At 55.2% G+C, this 16,072-nt stretch overlaps 8 protein-coding genes across 18 annotated transcripts; 1 reads left to right on the plus strand and 7 right to left on the minus strand.

Annotated features, from left to right (window-relative positions):
* Window positions 1–136: 136 nt before the first annotated feature.
* On the plus strand, window positions 137–1,858 carry H257_11007. 2 transcript variants are annotated; one of them, XM_009837786.1, is made up of 3 exons: window positions 179–934; window positions 998–1,230; window positions 1,350–1,858. In XM_009837786.1, the coding sequence occupies exons 1-3, from the start codon at window positions 244–246 to the stop codon at window positions 1,788–1,790; spliced, it is 1,365 nt and encodes a 454-aa protein (XP_009836088.1). In that variant the 5' UTR covers window positions 179–243; the 3' UTR covers window positions 1,791–1,858. The 2 variants fall into 2 exon arrangements, with proteins under 2 accessions (XP_009836089.1, XP_009836088.1); XM_009837787.1 differs by lacking the exon at window positions 1,350–1,858 and having other exon boundaries at window positions 137–934; window positions 998–1,284.
* Window positions 1,273–3,777, minus strand: H257_11008 (hypothetical protein). Its single transcript, XM_009837788.1, has 2 exons — window positions 2,582–3,777; window positions 1,273–2,479 (listed from the first exon to the last, which is right to left on the minus strand). The coding sequence occupies exons 1-2, from the start codon at window positions 3,497–3,499 to the stop codon at window positions 2,021–2,023; spliced, it is 1,377 nt and encodes a 458-aa protein (XP_009836090.1). The 5' UTR covers window positions 3,500–3,777; the 3' UTR covers window positions 1,273–2,020.
* Window positions 3,778–3,896: 119 nt separating this feature from the next.
* On the minus strand, window positions 3,897–6,261 carry H257_11009 (hypothetical protein). Its single transcript, XM_009837789.1, has 5 exons — window positions 5,192–6,261; window positions 4,854–5,117; window positions 4,665–4,787; window positions 4,424–4,501; window positions 3,897–4,372 (listed from the first exon to the last, which is right to left on the minus strand). The coding sequence occupies exons 1-5, from the start codon at window positions 6,248–6,250 to the stop codon at window positions 4,286–4,288; spliced, it is 1,611 nt and encodes a 536-aa protein (XP_009836091.1). The 5' UTR covers window positions 6,251–6,261; the 3' UTR covers window positions 3,897–4,285.
* Window positions 6,262–6,440: 179 nt separating this feature from the next.
* On the minus strand, window positions 6,441–7,673 carry H257_11010 (hypothetical protein). The gene is made up of 7 exons (XM_009837790.1): window positions 7,512–7,673; window positions 7,357–7,461; window positions 7,146–7,301; window positions 7,030–7,081; window positions 6,875–6,985; window positions 6,752–6,829; window positions 6,441–6,689 (listed from the first exon to the last, which is right to left on the minus strand). Exons 1-7 carry the CDS (start codon window positions 7,626–7,628, stop codon window positions 6,514–6,516), a joined length of 795 nt encoding a protein of 264 aa, XP_009836092.1. The 5' UTR covers window positions 7,629–7,673; the 3' UTR covers window positions 6,441–6,513.
* Window positions 7,674–7,846: 173 nt separating this feature from the next.
* Window positions 7,847–10,789, minus strand: H257_11011 (hypothetical protein). The gene is made up of 9 exons (XM_009837791.1): window positions 10,694–10,789; window positions 10,566–10,608; window positions 9,241–10,500; window positions 9,061–9,189; window positions 8,871–8,989; window positions 8,625–8,826; window positions 8,426–8,569; window positions 8,201–8,374; window positions 7,847–8,112 (listed from the first exon to the last, which is right to left on the minus strand). Exons 1-9 carry the CDS (start codon window positions 10,726–10,728, stop codon window positions 7,924–7,926), a joined length of 2,295 nt encoding a protein of 764 aa, XP_009836093.1. The 5' UTR covers window positions 10,729–10,789; the 3' UTR covers window positions 7,847–7,923.
* A 53-nt stretch (window positions 10,790–10,842) lies between these two features.
* On the minus strand, window positions 10,843–12,833 carry H257_11012 (hypothetical protein). 5 transcript variants are annotated; one of them, XM_009837792.1, is made up of 6 exons: window positions 12,665–12,833; window positions 12,459–12,614; window positions 11,853–12,385; window positions 11,489–11,780; window positions 11,161–11,418; window positions 10,843–11,093 (listed from the first exon to the last, which is right to left on the minus strand). In XM_009837792.1, the coding sequence occupies exons 1-6, from the start codon at window positions 12,767–12,769 to the stop codon at window positions 10,896–10,898; spliced, it is 1,542 nt and encodes a 513-aa protein (XP_009836094.1). In that variant the 5' UTR covers window positions 12,770–12,833; the 3' UTR covers window positions 10,843–10,895. The 5 variants fall into 5 exon arrangements, with proteins under 5 accessions (XP_009836094.1, XP_009836097.1, XP_009836096.1 ...); XM_009837795.1 differs by having other exon boundaries at window positions 10,843–11,418; XM_009837794.1 differs by having other exon boundaries at window positions 11,161–11,780.
* A 336-nt stretch (window positions 12,834–13,169) lies between these two features.
* On the minus strand, window positions 13,170–15,315 carry H257_11013 (hypothetical protein). Of its 6 annotated transcripts, none has more exons than XM_009837800.1 (5): window positions 14,804–15,315; window positions 14,657–14,710; window positions 14,502–14,614; window positions 13,817–14,416; window positions 13,170–13,741 (listed from the first exon to the last, which is right to left on the minus strand). In XM_009837800.1, the coding sequence occupies exons 1-5, from the start codon at window positions 15,299–15,301 to the stop codon at window positions 13,306–13,308; spliced, it is 1,701 nt and encodes a 566-aa protein (XP_009836102.1). In that variant the 5' UTR covers window positions 15,302–15,315; the 3' UTR covers window positions 13,170–13,305. The 6 variants fall into 6 exon arrangements, with proteins under 6 accessions (XP_009836102.1, XP_009836100.1, XP_009836101.1 ...); XM_009837798.1 differs by having other exon boundaries at window positions 13,852–14,416; window positions 14,463–14,614; XM_009837799.1 differs by having other exon boundaries at window positions 14,463–14,614.
* A 63-nt stretch (window positions 15,316–15,378) lies between these two features.
* On the minus strand, window positions 15,379–16,070 carry H257_11014 (hypothetical protein). Its single transcript, XM_009837803.1, has one exon. The coding sequence runs from the start codon at window positions 15,962–15,964 to the stop codon at window positions 15,470–15,472; it is 495 nt and encodes a 164-aa protein (XP_009836105.1). The 5' UTR covers window positions 15,965–16,070; the 3' UTR covers window positions 15,379–15,469.
* Between the last annotated feature and the right edge of the window lie 2 nt (window positions 16,071–16,072).

Consider the following 16,072-nt stretch of genomic DNA (forward strand, 5'->3'; position numbering starts at 1 on the left):
GGATCTGTTACAAAGACTCCATACTACCTCCAAGTAAAAAAAAAAAGGTGCCTAAACGTGGTCGTCTTCACGATAGGAGTAAACCATGGTGAGCGTTGAAATAAGCTTGCTTTCAGTATGTCATTTCTCCGTTCTCTTGGTCTTATATTGTGCCGCACTAATGGGATCGCTGATCCGCCGATTGTCGAGTACTTGAACCACCGTCTTTCTCTCGACGGAGGAAGCAACCACCAGTGACTCAAGATGACTGGAAGGACACATCGGGGTTCGGCCGTCACCCGCGGCGTAGATGGGCCGCAGATCCCAAATCAACCACATCGGGTGGTGGTGTGTGGCGGTGGCATCATTGGCCTCACCACATGCTACTACTTGGCGCGACGGGGTCACGAGGTCGTATGTATCGAGCGGGAGTCGCAGGTGGGCATGATGGCTTCGTACAAGAACGGAACGTTCTTCGACTCGACGTTGTATAGCAGCTGGGCCGATTTGTCCTTGCTGTACAAGAAGCATATGCATCAGGTGACGACGAACAGCAAGGAGAAGGGTTTCCGGGTGGAAGCGGCGGCATGGATCGACCCAAACTTTTGGGCGTGGGGACTCAAGTTTATGACCAACGCCACGTCGAAACGGGCCAAGGAGAACGGCCGCAAGATCCGCGAGCTCGGGTTCTACAGCCAGCGGAAGCTGCAGGAACTGCTTCGCATGCACCCGGAAGTCGAGGACGAGATGGAGCCCACCGCCCAAGGCACTCTCGAAGTGTTTCAGAGCAAGGCCGAGAAGGACGACGTGCTCGAGAGCGACCGCATCAAGCATTGCGCCGAGTTCCAGTTCCCGCTACAACCGCTCGACCCACACGAGGCAGCAGACATTGAACCTGCGTTGAATCGATCCATCTTTGCCCCTGGCGCGATCTTCTCCCCCACCGGAACCAACGGTATGCCGCCCCCTTTCTCCATGTGATCGTGTCGATGAAATTGACGGACCATGGCATTTCAAGGCGACGTGCACAAGACCTGCATGGCGCTCGCGACGCTCTGCAAGCAACATGGCGTCATGTTTCGCATGGACACAGACATCAAGGACGTGCTCGTCGTCGACAACCGCGTCGTGGCCATCCAAGTCGCCAACGGCGACCTTATTGAAGGCGACAGCTTCGTCTTGGCCCTCGGCAACCATACGGCCGCCGTCGCCAAGTTGGCCGGCATCAAATTGTACATGTATCCCGTCAAGGTACTGTACTCAAATATGGAACAATCTGTAACTGCGCAACCATTCTGAAACTGTACAAACATTCTGTAACTGTATCATTCTGTAACTGTACTGTTTTGTAACTGTATCATGCTTTCCAGGGGTACGTGCTGACCGTGCCGCGGCACGCCGAGTTTCCGCACCTCAAGTGCAATATTTATGCTGGCGGCAACGCCCTCGTGTCGCCCCTACGCGACAACGGCATCCGCATCAGCGGCGGCGCCGACTTTGCCGGCTTCAACTACAAGAGCGACCCGAAGCGCGTGGCGTGGCTACTGAAGCAGGCCAAGGCGGTGTTCCCGGACGGGTACTTGGACGAGTCCAAGGTCGACACGCACGTGTGTCTGCGTCCCGTGAGTGCGGACGACGTGCCGTTGATCGGCCAGACCACCGTCGACAACTTATTTGTCAATTCTGGCCACGGGTCCAAGGGATGGAGCCTTTCGTTTGGGTCCGCGGCGATCCTCGCCGACCAAATCAGCGGCCGCACGCCCGAGCTCAACATTGAAACGTACTCGCCGTGTCGCTTTGGGTTGTTTTAGATACATCGTTCACTTCCCGTGAATGGTCTCTTAACTTATCTGCTACAAGTCGTTATTTGGTACCCTGACCTTTCCTTGTACAGTACAGTTGTGTGGACTGTTGGGGTGCTTGGAGCACAATAACCTTCCTTGGAACGTCCCTTGTTGGAAGCGAGCGTCATAGATATAGGGCGTTTGACGTAGGACTCGCGCCTTGATGTGAATGGCAAGTGTGGAGAGCAAGCATGCTATCAACGAAGGATGCCGAATCGGTGCGGAGAGTACTGGTCCATGTTGATGGCTGGGATCTTGCCGCTGATGTCGTCGGCTAGGAGCGCGGCGGCGCCAAATGCTTGCGTCCACCCCTTGGCTCCGTGGCCACAGTTGACAAACAAGTTGTCGACGGTGGTCTGGCCGATCATCGGCACGTCGTCCGCACTCACGGGACGCAGACACACGTGCGTGTCGACCTTGGACTCGTCCAAGTACCCTGTCGGAAACATGGCTTTGGCATGATGGAGCAGTCCCGCCACACGCTTCGGGTCCATGGGTTTGGTCTTGGACGACTTGCCGGCAAACTCGGCACCGCCGCAGATGCGAATGCTGCCGTCCATCAATGGAGACACCACCGCGCCTCCATGATGCGACGAGTACACGTTACACCTTAGAGGTGGGAACTGGTCGTGGCGGCCCACGGTGAGCACATATCCCTACGCATTCGAATTTGGTCACGAATGGAAAGAAGTATTGGAACTGTAGATGAAATAGATAATAGATGAAGACGGCATATAATAGATGAAGGGGAGAAATACCTTAACAGGATACATGTACAGCTTGACACCGACGAGGGTGGCCAAGTTGGGGGTATCGTTGCCGAGAGCCAAGACGAAGCTGTCGCCTTCGATGAGTTCGTGCGACTTGGTCTGAATGGCCACGATGCGGTTGTCCACGACCAGGAGGTCGTCGATCTCGGTGTTGAGGCGGAACATTACGCCGGCTTGTCGGCAGAGATGGACCATGGCGTCGCACGTGCGGCTCACGTCGCCGTTGGTCCCGAGGGGCGAGAAGAGAGCGCCGCCCGCCATGGCCGTCGGAAGGATCGCGGGGTCGATCGCGGCGGCTTCGGCGGTGTCCACAGGATGCAGCGGGTACTGGAACTCGTGGACGCATTGCTTGATCCGGTCGGCCTGCCATGCGTCGTCCTTGTCCGCCGCCGTCGCAAACAGCTCCAACGTCCCCGTGGCGACGCGGTCCATGTGGTCTTCGAGCTCGGGATGCTTGCGTAGGACCTCGACCAACATGCGCTCGCTGTAGTTGCACAGGTCGCGGCACTTGCGCGCGTTGTCCTTGGCTTTGCGCGCCGTCGCGCTCGTCATGTACTTGAGTCCCCATGCCCAGAACGCTGGATCAAGCCATGCCGCCGCCGACACGTCAAACGGTTTCGCGTTCTTTTTGGTTTTGCTTGTCGTCATGTGCTTTCGGTACAGCAGCGACAGGTCTGCCCACGAGCTGTACAGCGTCGGGTCGTGGAACATGCCGCCGTCCCCGACGTGCGCCTCCTTCTCGATGCACACGACTTCATGGCCTTGCTTGGCAAGGAAGTAGCACGTGGTGAGGCCGACGATGCCGCCACCACACACGACGATGCGCTGGGACTGACACGTCTGCGGGCGAGGCGCGTCGACGCCGCGGGTGACGGCAGAGTGCCGTCTACGTCGTGTGCCGTTCATGGCTTACCAGACTACTAGTACGACGTGAAGTACGTAGCGCCAGTCGCCTTTCGCAGAATGGCCAATGTGGACAGTGGCAGCTGGATGACAAACGTTGACCTTAGTACACGGTACGCCGCATTCGAAAGTACAGTGACAACCAACAGCAACAAAGCTCACGTTGCGAGCCCCCCGACGATCAAGTCAAGGGGTATTAGTAGTACTAGTATGTAGCGCTCGCTCTCCACGACGAACGTACGCTCAAGAGTCACCTCGGACAGTATGTAACGATGCAACTTGCGTGTGTGTGTCTTGCTGTCCCAGCACTTTGTCGATGGTACAATATCTCACCACCACTCCAAACAATATCTCACCACCACGCCAACCCCGAGTGTGTGGTGGTGAGGTATTCACCACCCCCCTGACTTCAACATGATTTAAAACGTTTTAAATCCAGTTTCGAGCATGTTGTTTCTATGGCGAGGGTCGTGATTTCAAACAAACCACACGTTTGAAATCAACCCAAGGTCGTCAAGCGTGTACCTCCATGGCAACTACGTACTCCACCAGTAGTAGTGCTGCTGGTACAAGCTAGCTCCGTCGAAAGCCTCCGTCGATCCTACAGGACATACATATGGGGCGCCCGTGAGAGAGAGAGAGACAACTCGTCGACGTGGGATGCCGACGTGTTTCGGTTGGTGCGGTCCTAGTCGGAAGACGGAGGAGACACACAATATGTATATCGTCCATGTTCATCGTCTGCTATGTATATGCACATTAGAGAGCCATATCATCCAAAGCACATATCTATGCAAAGTCTTGCGTTTCAAACTTGGCCAGCGATAGGTACGCAACTTGGACAATGTTGCCTCCAAACTTGCGCCCCGTCAACGCCTACGATTCCCCATCAAGTCTGACGGTCCTTGTTGGAACGAGGAGACTCACCTTTGTTGCTGCTTGGGCGCCCGCCACGGCATCAAACCGCACAAACACCTTGCCCACGCCCAGCACAGTCTCACCAGCCTAAGTGCATATTGAATAATCAATTGCAACACTGCACCAGGACAAATCCTCATTCAAAACGGAAAGAATCCCATCTTGCACCAGGACAAATCCCATTCAAAACGGAAAGAATCCCATGTTGCACCAGGACAAATCCCCATTCCAGTCGAGAATATGTAATTACCTTGGGCCGAGGGATCTCCAACGCCACGACTTTGCCAAACTTGTTGCATTCTTCCTCAATGTCCTCCTTTAAATCTGCAAACTCGTCGTCGTCGGCCAGTTCCGACGGTTGCACCATGTTGCCCTACCATAAGCACATCATGATTCTACTTTCCCTGGCAGGGAAACCAAATGCCCATCCAGCACGTACCAACACAATGACTTGGGTGGGGGTCACCGCCGCCGCTACGTCGTCGCCCGCCTTCTTGTACTTGGGTAATGCCCCTTGCTTGGACGCGCGCTGCACCATGAGCACTTGGCCGCCCAGGTCCAACCCGTTGAGCCCGTTCATAGCTTCTTCCGTGATCGCGTTGTCTTCGTACTCAAACAAGGCGCTGCCCACGGACACGCCCTCTGCATTCCTCACGAGGGTAAACGCAGCCAGCGCCCCAAACGGTTCCACCAGTTGCACCACCTACAACACGATGAGGAATAATCCCAACGCAACCCCACGTGGATGGGGGGAATCATCCCAATGGACGGACGTACCTGATCTTCTGTGAGCACCGTCGGGATGTTGGCCATGAGCAACCGATTCGATGTGTTGTCGGGGGGGATGTGAGCCGGGTCCCCATACACGTGGTTGTCGCGGATGGCGCCGGCGTCTTTCAGACCGCAAGCGGCCGACCCGCCCGCAAACCACATGGGATTTGGGATGCATCCCAAATTCACCAACGCGGTTTGGGTGCGGTTGGTCACGGTGGGCATGGGCTGGGCGGGTCCGACGAACGACCGCGGGCGGCCAAACTTGAGCTGCCGCCCCAACAGGTTGAGCTGGTTCAACATGAGCGCCAAATTGCATTCTTCGACGGTGCGCATCTCGCAGAACGCGTACATGCCGTCGGTGGAGATCCACGTGCTGAGGATGGGGTTGCCCGGCTGGCCTTGGAGCGCCAACCCCACTTGCTGGATGATCGTCCCGAGAAAGTCCTGCAGTTGCGTCGCAGTGACATTGGGGGGGAGGTTTCCCACGTACAGTTCGCGCATGGGCTTCAACGAGACCACCGTGGACAGTGTGTTTTGACTTTGCGACATCTTGCCCATGATCTCTTGAATGCTCAACGACGGGTATTGCAACATCATCTGCGTAATCGTGGGCTGATTCGACGGGGGCGCGACGTCCACGGGTGGGATCGCATTCAAATCATCTGTCGCCGCAGGGGGCGCTGTCGACGATGCGGGTTTGGAGTCGGCAGACGGCGACCGGCGGTGGCGATGGCGGTCGTCGCTGCGACTGCGACTGCGACGAGACGAGCGTTTGCGATCATTCGAACGACTAACTGAGCGCCGGCTGCGACGACTGCTTTCTCGTCGATCGCGTCGGTCGTATGAGCGCGACCGGGAGCGGCGGGAAGACCGATATCGCGGGGAATAACTTCTCGAGCGACGGCTACTACGGCTGGATTTGCGGTCCTTGTCGTCGTCCTTCCTGTCCCGTCGACTGGACTTTCTATCCTTGTCGCTTCGATCACTGCGATCTTTGTCCTTCCGGCTGCTCTTGCGCTCCTTCTCGCGATGCGAAGTCTCGTTGTCGGAACCTTCCGCCATGATGATCCACACAATTTCGAATTTGCCAACACGTTCTGTGGTGGAGGATCCGGATACCGTTTTATCCGGATGCATTTGCCTTTTTACCAATCGGCATTTGAACGCAACATGAAGCGATCACTCTTCCTGCATGTGGATCGGCACTGAAGCAGTCCAACTTACTACGGCGGACGAAGAAGACAAATGAAAATGGAATGTACATGCATCCTTCCAAGTGGACGGATGGGTGTGCATATTGCATTATGATGCCTGCCGACGGAGACTTACTCGTCGGCAATGTCGTCGTCGTCGTCGTCGACCTTGTACATTTGGTGGATGTAATACTTCATGTCGTTGATGATCGTCGTCTTCTCCGCTTCCGTTGCGGCGTCGTACATGTCTTCCATGACGTCGCTTTTCTTGGCGAGCGCAAGCGCGTTGAAGTACGACGTCCATGTCACTACATACCGCCCCACATCGGTGTATATCCTCATTGACACGGCCACGGGACAAGACACTGACCTGGCAACTCGATCGGCTCGTAGTTTGCGGCGGGAATAGGCTCCATCTGTTCAATCGAGTACCGGCCAATGCGGGAAGCTACTCGCAGTGCATGAACATGACGATGTGGTGACTACGACTTACGAGTTCCTCCGTTGGACAGAATCGTGAGGAACCGCATGAAGAACGAGAACCGCTCGGCTTTGGTTGAAGCATTCCAAAACTTGACCAAGATCGCAAGTCGCAACTTCTTGTCTACATCTCGTGTCACAATCACTTGTCATAGCACGAATGAGTACCTGAGATGTTGTGGTAAATGTCGTTCCAGTCCTCGCGGCTGTGGATAGTCCGCTATATTACACCAAATCCACGAATGAAGAAGGTTCATATGGAGGGAATGGATATATCGATCCACCTCACGATCTTCCTTGTCTGCAGCTTTCTTCGTGGCCGCAACTTTCTCGACAACGTCGCGCTTCTTCCCACCATGTTTGACTGCCAACTCATACGCGTGCTGCGCTTGTCGAGGTTGATGCAATGCTTCATGGACTTGGCCTTTCCGAATGTGGCCCTAATGCAATCGCGGACATGGCATTCAATTGGCGTGGAGCAGTGGACGTGCATACCTTGAACCATGTCGGGTCGAGTGAAATCGAGGATTCCGCATCCTTCAATGCTTCCTCGTACTTTTTTTGATGGAATCGTGCCGCCGACCGATTGCTAAACAGGGCCTATCCGCGAGGTTGATTCCATCTTTAATCAACCCGTCCAAACTACGTACATGTTGCTTGGCATCTTGCAGGATAGCTTTCGAGTAGAGTGCTTCTGCTTCATCGAAGCGCTTCGCTTCGAATGCAGCGTTCCCTTGTTCCTTCAACTCGTCGGTGGTGGTGCTCATGGCCTTGTCCGTGGAAATGGAAGTGGAAAGATTCGTCGGTTTCACGTTGAAAATGTTTGTATGGAAAAAGACACCGATTCGAAATGTATGTGACCAAGTTTAACGACGGTAAAAAGGGTTAAAGCCCTATTTTACCCTCGTTCAACTCGATAAAACAAACATTAAAACAAACATTCTGTCCCTACTAACGACAGAATGTTTGTTTTATCTCGTAAAAAGGGATTTGAAAACGACGTTTAATTAAGAGTAATATTGTAAAACAACGTTGTTGGTTACATAATTGCACGCGCGAAGATCACTTTTGCTTGCTGTCGAAGCGCGAGATGCAGATGGCGAATGCTTGGAGCATGGAGAGAGGGTACTGGAAGTCCATGTTGAAGCAGTTCGTGCCCACACGACCCATCTGAAGCATGATGTGCTCCTGGGGTACGCTCACCGTGCTCTCGTCGTCGTAATGGTACGTCGGATGTGCTTGAATGTACGCCTGGAAACGTCATGAGGTCATGGATAGTTGATAGTATGCATCATGCAGTGAACGGAGCGAATGATCTCGTGGAGGTGGAGGAAGGTACCTGTCGGTACTTGTCTTGGTCCGTGGGCTGCGAATGCACCAATTGAAAATTCTTCACCGAGACACTCGTCGCTCGACTGCGAAAGTCCACAATGCACGAGCTTAGGGGGTCATACTGCGACTCCCGTTTGTGCATGCAAATAAACTTGTCACGTTCCAGCACGTTTTGCCCTCCCTACGATGTTCCTTCCAGAGGCTGCATCAAGCCAACGAAAGGTTGACAAACCTGTTCCGCAACCTCCGTGAACAATGCCTCGAACGATTGGTCCCTGGAGATTGGGCGCCAGTCCAAGTACGACTTGATGGGCTCGTCCGCCGTCTCATGCTCCACGATCGCAGGTACGATCACTTCCATCTTGCGCGGGAATTCCTACATCAGGGCTACCTGTCATATCCAACCATCACGAGAACGTCCACAACACTACCTTCTTCATAGGGTGGTATCGAATCACTGCCATTTGCGCGCGAATGTGTTGGCGCACTTCTTCGTCGATTTCGCAGTCGGAATCGATGTCTTCGGGGTTGTCGCCTTGGTCAAACAGCGTGTATTCCATCTTGCGCGTGTCGCTGCGCAGTTTTCCCACAAACTGCTTGCTTCGAAGCGACCTCGACAAGAACAAGTCCTCCCTACGCCAATCAACTTCGATTCGGGAGTTGTGGTGTATGCGTACTTGTTCAAGCTGAAGATAAAGTGCGACGAAATCCGCGACGTGGGTTTCTTGCGCGCGTACAAGATGGGCCTGCCTTTCGAACTGTTGATCTCAATCAACATGGTGTACAGCGGCGACAGCTACGCCCCCACACAAACACATACAAGTCATGAGCTACAGTCATCACCACCACCATACCCCATGTCCATACCTTGTTTTGGCCGCTTCGATTGCGCTCGATGAAGCAACGGACCACATGCCCCCGTCCCACTTCCAGCGGGTTGACCACAAACTCGAGCAGCTGGTTGGGGACGTATGGCACGCGTTTGGGGTTGAACAACTACCATGATCCCGTCAGACTCCCTCGCATGGCAACCCAGGTCGGACTCACCTCGAACGCTTTCTTCTTGTCTTCCGCGTGTTGCTTGGGCTTTTTCGACCGCTTCTTGGGCTCTCCGTCGGGCAGCTTGACGTCGTCGATGGACCCTGCGGCGGCTTTGACGTGGTGTCGATGTGGCTTGGCATCCCCATCGTCCATATCGTCCATATCGTCCATATCGTCCATATCGTCGTCGTTGTCCTCCACACTCGGACCTGGCGCCGTCGCTTGGCCCAGCGTCTCCAACTGCTTCATTTCTTGGTACAGCGCGTCCGTGAGCGCGGCTTTGGATGTCGTGATGGGAGCATTTCCACTGTTATTGTTGTTGTCCAAGATGTGGCGGTCGTCAGGCTTTTCGTCGCACGGCGCCTTTTCCATGACAATTTCAGGATCGTCGTCCTCGTCGGCCCGATCTTTTGGGGCGGCCATCATCATGGTGGTGTCCAAGATCGGAATGTCTTCGATTTCGTCTATCGAGTCGTCGTCGTCGTCATCGTCGTCGTGTAGCACAGCCTTGGCAACGTCGTCCTTCTTCATCACAATGGCTTTGCGCACGGTCAGCTCTTCCTCGACGTGCTCCCGCCGCATGGTCATCGACTGCGGCGCGGCTTTGCCCGACGTGTGAGAGCTCACGCTCGAGTACATGGACGTGTTGTTCTTGGACACCAACATGGACGCGTCCTCTGTCGACGACAGCGCCGGCGATGTAACTTTCTTGAACGCAGTGTCTTCCTGGAGCAGCTCGGTCGCCGTCTTGCGCGGCTTGCTGCGGGTGTCCATGATAGGCTTCATCTCGGATGCGACAATATGCTGCACGTGACTTCGCTTTTCAACCATAACGGGTGCATCACCACTGGTTGGTTGGTCTCCCTTTGCATCCCCAGATGACGCCGGTGCTGCCGTCATTGGATCGCCTAGGACGTCTTGTGCCGGTGGTTTCTTCTTTGGTTTAGGCGGCGCTGTCGACGGAACCTTGGCGGGTGGTGGATTTCCACTAAGAGTTGCGCTCTTTGCCTGGTCTTTCTCGTCGACCGAGTCGTTGCCAGTTGGTGGGGCGGTTGGAGCAGGGGAGGATGGAGGCGGCACCCGTTTCTTGGGTTTGGTTTGAGCTGCTTCTCCCCCTTTGGCTTCGGCTCGAATCTTTTGGATAGACACACTCACGGCCTTGGGTGGTGGAGACGACGGCGGTCCAGCCTTGGCTCGCAGCGCCGCCGCGGCTGATTTGGGTGGCGCGCCAGATGGCGGCGGTGGGGCCTTCTTCTTCCTTGTCCCCTGCACCAACGCAAGCACGTGTAAACATCCACTCTGTCCACCACAGCAATCCAACATATTCGTACCTCTCCGGGCGGCGGGGCAGATTTTGGCGGGGCCTTTCGAGGTCTGTACATCAATCATACAAAGGTGGGTGGTCAGGAAAGCATGCTGCGGGCTCTTCTGTCTCGATCAACACATTCGAAACACGTACGTGACATCCCCACGTGCGGCGTCGTCGTCTGCCATCTCCAAGTCGTTCCAATTGCTCAAGTTTGCTTCAATGTGTACTTGTGACGGCGGTTTCCCAACCCGTTACTTCGCCAAGCCGAAACCCCTTGGCATACGTTGCGCAAGTCAAAGTGCCGTTTCAAAAAAGTCTATTCATTAGATATGTCTCTATTCTTCATGAGGCTCTAGGTTGAACGGGCCTCGGGACAGCCGGCGAGGGGCGTGCGCGTGGCCACATCCTGCACGAGTTGGTCCGACAGCTTCTTGCCGTGCATGTACGCGCGCATGTGCAAGATCGGGACGACGCCAATCTCGGAAATGCTCTTGTTGTTGATGCGTTCACTGTATGATTGGGGATGGTGTGCCGCCAGCGGGTCCGTGTCCTAGCCATACCATACAGCGTGTCCATCAGTCCCACACGCTAGACAAGTGTCTGTCTACACAACATACCGTGGACAAATCGACGCCTTCTGCCACGTCAAACAGTGCGTCCAGGTCGTTCATCTTCATAAACGGACACGTGGCGCATCCCCCGGCGGACGAACAGCCTTCGCCGCCTTGGACACCCGGGACCACGTTGTCGCCTTCGGTGGCAATCGCATCTGCCGCGACGGGGAAGATGATTTCCACTTGGGGCGTGGTCGCGGACGACGTGCCCTTTGCCAACGCGGCTTGGACGCTCGTGGCAATCGATGTAATCATGCCAGCCTAGGCACATATCCCGACATGAGCCACGATAGTTGAAACGAGCTACACGTCGAGTACTGTATGCACACACCTCTGTGCCAAGAATGAAGCGAAGGCGTTCGTTCGAGCCAGCATCAAGCGCCGCCGCCGTCTTGTCCTTGATGAAATTGAGGATGTTCGAGGTCGACCCGACAACGCCGCGGCCGTCATTCTGTGCTTCCATCGCCAACGTGAACATTTCGCCCGGCACTTCGAAATGGGCCGTCGTGTACACGTCGGCATAGTCTGATCGGACGCGCTTGGTGACTTTGTCGCCAAACATGTGATGCACCACGCAGTTGCCTTCCTTGAAGTAGTCGAATCGCGATAGGAGCGACTTGATCCTACCCGTCCAACCAACAACGTCAAACAACGTCTAGGAAGAGGAGGCAGCATGCAGGAAGTGGACGACGTACGTGGCTTGGGTGTGGGCAGGATGGATTTTGCGGATCTGATCGTCGGGCAACGTGGCGATGTTCTGGAACATTTGCTCGAGGTTCTCACCCATGTACGTGTCGGGGCCGTAGAAGATGGACACGTCCGGCACTTGCGCCGCCGCTTGCAAGATGGTCTGCACCACGTTCGACGACGTGCATGTGATCGTGGGGATGATGTGGTGCGCCCACGCCTTGCTCTTGAGCGATGTGTTGATGTACACGACATGGAGACTGTTGGGGGTCTTGGCCGCATTGGTCAAGTACGCCAGATACGCTTGCTTTTCCGCCGATTCCGCTAAACTGCACCCAATCTTCTTCTTGGACAACCGGTACACGGGAACGTCGTGGTATCCGTTCGAGTCCAAGTTTGCACGCACGCTTTCCGACATGAAGTCCACGCCCAAGCATGCAATCGCTTTGGCGCCGTTCTTCGCCATCACGGCGGCGGCTTCGCCCATCGCGAGCGAATCTGCGATCAGCGTATGCGGCCACTTCAACTGGCTGAGGACACCCTAAAGAAACACAAGGAATTTTAGATGGGTGTGATGGAGGAACATCATGAAAGTTTATGGGGCAATGGTATACTTGGAGTTCCGGGTCCATGTAGAAATGCGCGACGATGCCGAGTTGCTTCTTGGCCAACAACGTGTCGAGTTCACCCACGGCTGCCAAGTCCGGCTTCAAGTACTTGGCTTGAGATTCTGCGAACGAGCCTTGCGCGGTGATCCCGTCCTTTGTGATCTACGGGATGTCACATGAGCATTACGTTGGGATTCATCATGCACACGCACAAGGATGGATGGGAAGGGCTTGTCCCACGACGCAGAGAAGGAGCGAGTAGTCAGCGGCTTGGACACACGGGTGGCGACGGCGCTGTGGCGGAGAAAGGCGCGCATGGTGGGCTTGTGATGTGCGGTGGCGAGGAAATTGAATTGTGCACTGGCTGCCCATGGAATTCGCCATCTTGAAATCCGACACATTATCCGGATCAATGTGGCGGTTATTTTTATGATAAAATCAATTCACACGTTGGTTTTGTATGTGAATCCATTAAAATGAGTAAACATCGTCGCCATAAATTTGTCGCAGGCCCAACAGCTGGAAGTTACAAATGACTCACTCACACTATTTAGTTCCAAACACTATATGCCGATATGAGTCATCGATGCAAGGTCCGCCTAACTCCGCCGCCACGCTAGAAAGCACCGCCATTACGATGTGAGGTCGTGGCTCATGTGAGAGATATCCATCGGATACATTCATGTGGCGATGTAATTCCAAGGGATATGAAGAGAAGCTGGCTTACGTTGACATTGAAGTTCAAGCAGAGGTTGCGACCTTTTAATAGTGTACGCATACATTCCGCACCAAATCACGGGATAACTTTTTTCGAAACGCCGGATATAAAAGTCACCCACTTTTTCAGGCCTGCCTACACGTAATCGCGGCGATGGTCGATCTCGACTTTCACATGCTTGCGGTGTTGGGGGCGCTGCGTCTTGATCATATCAACGTAGTGGTATACACTCACACAGAGTCGGCCAAGGTAGTTCTGTCGCCAGCTTCCGCTTTCACGATGGAGGTCGTCGGTCTCGTTAAAGGTGCAGCCAGCAGCGCGGAACTCATGCGTCGTGCGGTTCTTTGCGGCGAGAACGAGGTGGAATATAAAGAGTCCAGCGGCGCAGAGACCCACTAGGGTGTAGTAGGATGCTGCTAGGACACACCATAACGTCGCTTCGGGGTCCATGTGCATCCATGTCGTGTACCACATCCACGCTAATGACAGCGCCGCGATGGACATACAGATGGTAAATGCAAGGAAGAACGTGTAGTTGTTACGGCCCACGCAAGTGCCCAAGAAGGGACAGCTACGAGAGAAACGAACGTCGTGAAAAGCACCCCACCGAAATGACGTTGTATCGAGCGAAATGGAACCATCGTACTGGTGGTCGAACAAGAGCACACAGCGATGGCATACATTGCAGTGCTTGGAGCGGCGCGGCTGGGCCACGTGGCATGTATGGCAAAACCGTCGCAGCCGTTCGTCTAATGGTTGCTCGCCCTGGTTTCTCGCCAAGTTGCTGGCATCGTCGCCTTCATACTCTTGGAGCAAGCAGCGCTGCATGGTCGTCGTGTATTCCTCGACATATTTGCGGTCGTGGGCCACTGTGCCTGGATCTAGCCACGCAGCGCAGCCAAAGAAGAACCACGTGACAGCAAGAAGCACAGAGTGCCACGTCATAGCCGTGGCCAAGCCATCGTAGCGCGAAAACACACCGCCGTACCAACAAGGCACGACCAGCAAATTCGTCGCTTGAAACACAATCGGCAGCCGGCGAACGAGCCGGGGGAACCGACTTCGCAAGGCATGGCGAATCAATCGGAGGACGCTGCGGCGGCGATAGAGGCGCGTCTGGAGGACCGCGGCGGCCGCTCCGTGGCCTTTAGAGCGAGCTAGCGCCAACGGCGTCCGGCCCTTGTCGTCCTCGCCCTCCATCGCGACATTCACTTCGTCCACCAAGAAGGCCACTATCTCGGCATGGCTATATCCAATACAAAAATTGAGTTGTGAATCGATTGGGGACTCACCCGCGAACAGCCGCGAGATGCAGCGGCGTCTGCCCAAACCCGTCTGGGACGTGAAAGAGCAAAGTGTCGACGCCAAGAGCGTCAGCGTAGGCATAACACACCCGAAGGGTTTCCAACAAGCCTTTGTACGCACTCCAATGCACAACCGTATCCTACCAACCCTTAGCGGTCAAATGGCACTAGTTTTGTCATACCCCTGACTGGTCCACCCTGCTGGCATCGGCTCCTTGCCGGAGCAAATACAACACCTAGTCGAAAGAAGTTAACGATACTGCCACGGTTGAGGTGCTGACGTGGCACCACGAGAGAGAGATACGGATGCCATCTTGCCGACTTTGTACCGTTGCGAGATGACCATGTTGCACAGCCAAAATCAACGGCGTGCGTTGCTTGAATGAATCGGGGGCGTTGAGCAACTCGCGATGCGCCTGTAGCAACGTTCGCAGCACGGGGAGGTTGTTGGCGGCGGCTGCCCAGTGGACCGGCCACAGGCCGTTGTCGTCCGGGGTGTCGACGGATGCTCCGTGGTCCAGCAGGAGTTGCAGCAATGGCGGCGCACCGCGCTGGGCGACCCAGTGGAGCAGCGAGCACTGGTTCCGGTCGGACACATTCGCCCACGTGGGATTATCTAGCAATGTCATGTGCAAGAGCTCCATCGTCATGTCGACTTCGTTAGATGATGGAAGCTCAGTCGGTGGCGGTGGGTCGGACGTGCCGCGACGGAGACGCGGCTTGCCGTCGGCGTCCAGTGACGGACTCGAAGCATGCCGGAAGGTCGACGGATGGAGTCTCGGGGCTTCGGCCTGCACAAACGCGAGGAATTCATCTGGCGACTGCATATTCGATATCGCGGAGTGTACTACTTACTATTCACAGGCTATTTATATGCATCAACTTGACGTATAGCCATCTCCTGGCCACTACGGAATACACAAGACGCGTGCATGAAGGGCTTCCATCACGAATGACACAGGACTGATAGAACTGTGGAAACTAAGATGTAAGAATTACAGGACATCCAAGATGGCCTCGTCCTGGTGGTAGCAAATATTGGCCGACGCGTTGATTTCGGTGTTTCGCAGCACGATGGCACTTTGTTTCAGGCGCTTGGTTGGCCGTTCGTGTCGCCGCGAGAGGCGGACGTCCAGTGCATCCATACAGAAGTCGACGATCTCCTTCATTTGATGGCCGGCTTTCTTGAGGATCTCGACGCGCTCTTCGCGGGTGTAGCGGTGCAGACCGGTTTGGCGGGGTCGTTTGCGACGGAGGGATCGGCTCTTGACTCGCAGTGGTTGACCAATGAGACCAACGGCCGGTCCGTTGAGCGATGGGATGGCACTGCCACCGTGGCCTAGCGCAAAGCGGTACTCGGTCACGCCGCCAAAGGCAACCATGCGGCATGGGCGCGGCATGGGTGTCGGAGTCGTCAAGGCCAAGGGAGCGGCGGTAGTTGGGGCCTGGTGGGACATGGCCGTGGAAAGAAAAGTACCATCCGCTGCCATTCAACCATTACAAGACACGAAGAAACATTCTTTTTCGGAGTATTATTCATCCCATCACGGGAATGTGGCGGTGACTGGCGACGAGGCGAGGCGGCGCTTCGACAAGTA

This window comes from Aphanomyces astaci, assembly GCF_000520075.1.
Source record: "Aphanomyces astaci strain APO3 unplaced genomic scaffold supercont1.31, whole genome shotgun sequence".
Lineage (NCBI taxonomy): Eukaryota > Oomycota > Saprolegniomycetes > Saprolegniales > Verrucalvaceae > Aphanomyces > Aphanomyces astaci.

What these genes read in the sequence shown, in the direction of transcription:
- H257_11007 (XM_009837786.1), top strand. Translation starts at nt 244, where the DNA reads ATGACTGGAAGGACACATCGGGGTTCGGCCGTCACCCGCGGCGTAGAT. An exon ending in CTCCCCCACCGGAACCAACG is followed by an intron (nt 935 to 997) that starts GTATGCCGCCCC and finishes TGGCATTTCAAG; the next exon opens with GCGACGTGCACAAGACCTGC. An exon ending in TGTACATGTATCCCGTCAAG is followed by an intron (nt 1,231 to 1,349) that starts GTACTGTACTCA and finishes CATGCTTTCCAG; the next exon opens with GGGTACGTGCTGACCGTGCC.
- H257_11008 (XM_009837788.1), bottom strand. Translation starts at nt 3,499, where the DNA reads ATGAACGGCACACGACGTAGACGGCACTCTGCCGTCACCCGCGGCGTC. An exon ending in TGTACATGTATCCTGTTAAG is followed by an intron (nt 2,480 to 2,581) that starts GTATTTCTCCCC and finishes TCGAATGCGTAG; the next exon opens with GGATATGTGCTCACCGTGGG.
- H257_11009 (XM_009837789.1), bottom strand. Translation starts at nt 6,250, where the DNA reads ATGGCGGAAGGTTCCGACAACGAGACTTCGCATCGCGAGAAGGAGCGC. An exon ending in CCACCCAAGTCATTGTGTTG is followed by an intron (nt 4,788 to 4,853) that starts GTACGTGCTGGA and finishes TGCTTATGGTAG; the next exon opens with GGCAACATGGTGCAACCGTC. An exon ending in GCGCCCAAGCAGCAACAAAG is followed by an intron (nt 4,373 to 4,423) that starts GTGAGTCTCCTC and finishes GGGGAATCGTAG; the next exon opens with GCGTTGACGGGGCGCAAGTT.
- H257_11010 (XM_009837790.1), bottom strand. Translation starts at nt 7,628, where the DNA reads ATGAGCACCACCACCGACGAGTTGAAGGAACAAGGGAACGCTGCATTC. An exon ending in TGCAAGATGCCAAGCAACAT is followed by an intron (nt 7,462 to 7,511) that starts GTACGTAGTTTG and finishes CCTCGCGGATAG; the next exon opens with GCCCTGTTTAGCAATCGGTC. An exon ending in CGAGCCGATCGAGTTGCCAG is followed by an intron (nt 6,690 to 6,751) that starts GTCAGTGTCTTG and finishes GGCGGTATGTAG; the next exon opens with TGACATGGACGTCGTACTTC.
- H257_11011 (XM_009837791.1), bottom strand. Translation starts at nt 10,728, where the DNA reads ATGGCAGACGACGACGCCGCACGTGGGGATGTCAC. An exon ending in ACAAGAAGAAAGCGTTCGAG is followed by an intron (nt 9,190 to 9,240) that starts GTGAGTCCGACC and finishes GGATCATGGTAG; the next exon opens with TTGTTCAACCCCAAACGCGT. An exon ending in ATCGAAGCGGCCAAAACAAG is followed by an intron (nt 8,990 to 9,060) that starts GTATGGACATGG and finishes GTGGGGGCGTAG; the next exon opens with CTGTCGCCGCTGTACACCAT.
- H257_11012 (XM_009837792.1), bottom strand. Translation starts at nt 12,769, where the DNA reads ATGCGCGCCTTTCTCCGCCACAGCGCCGTCGCCACCCGTGTGTCCAAG. An exon ending in ACATGGACCCGGAACTCCAA is followed by an intron (nt 12,386 to 12,458) that starts GTATACCATTGC and finishes GTGTTTCTTTAG; the next exon opens with GGTGTCCTCAGCCAGTTGAA. An exon ending in CCTGCCCACACCCAAGCCAC is followed by an intron (nt 11,781 to 11,852) that starts GTACGTCGTCCA and finishes TTGGACGGGTAG; the next exon opens with GATCAAGTCGCTCCTATCGC.
- H257_11013 (XM_009837797.1), bottom strand. Translation starts at nt 15,301, where the DNA reads ATGCAGTCGCCAGATGAATTCCTCGCGTTTGTGCAGGCCGAAGCCCCG. An exon ending in GCAGGGTGGACCAGTCAGGG is followed by an intron (nt 14,615 to 14,656) that starts GTATGACAAAAC and finishes AAGGGTTGGTAG; the next exon opens with GATACGGTTGTGCATTGGAG. An exon ending in CATCTCGCGGCTGTTCGCGG is followed by an intron (nt 14,417 to 14,462) that starts GTGAGTCCCCAA and finishes TATTGGATATAG; the next exon opens with CCATGCCGAGATAGTGGCCT.
- H257_11014 (XM_009837803.1), bottom strand. Translation starts at nt 15,964, where the DNA reads ATGGCAGCGGATGGTACTTTTCTTTCCACGGCCATGTCCCACCAGGCC.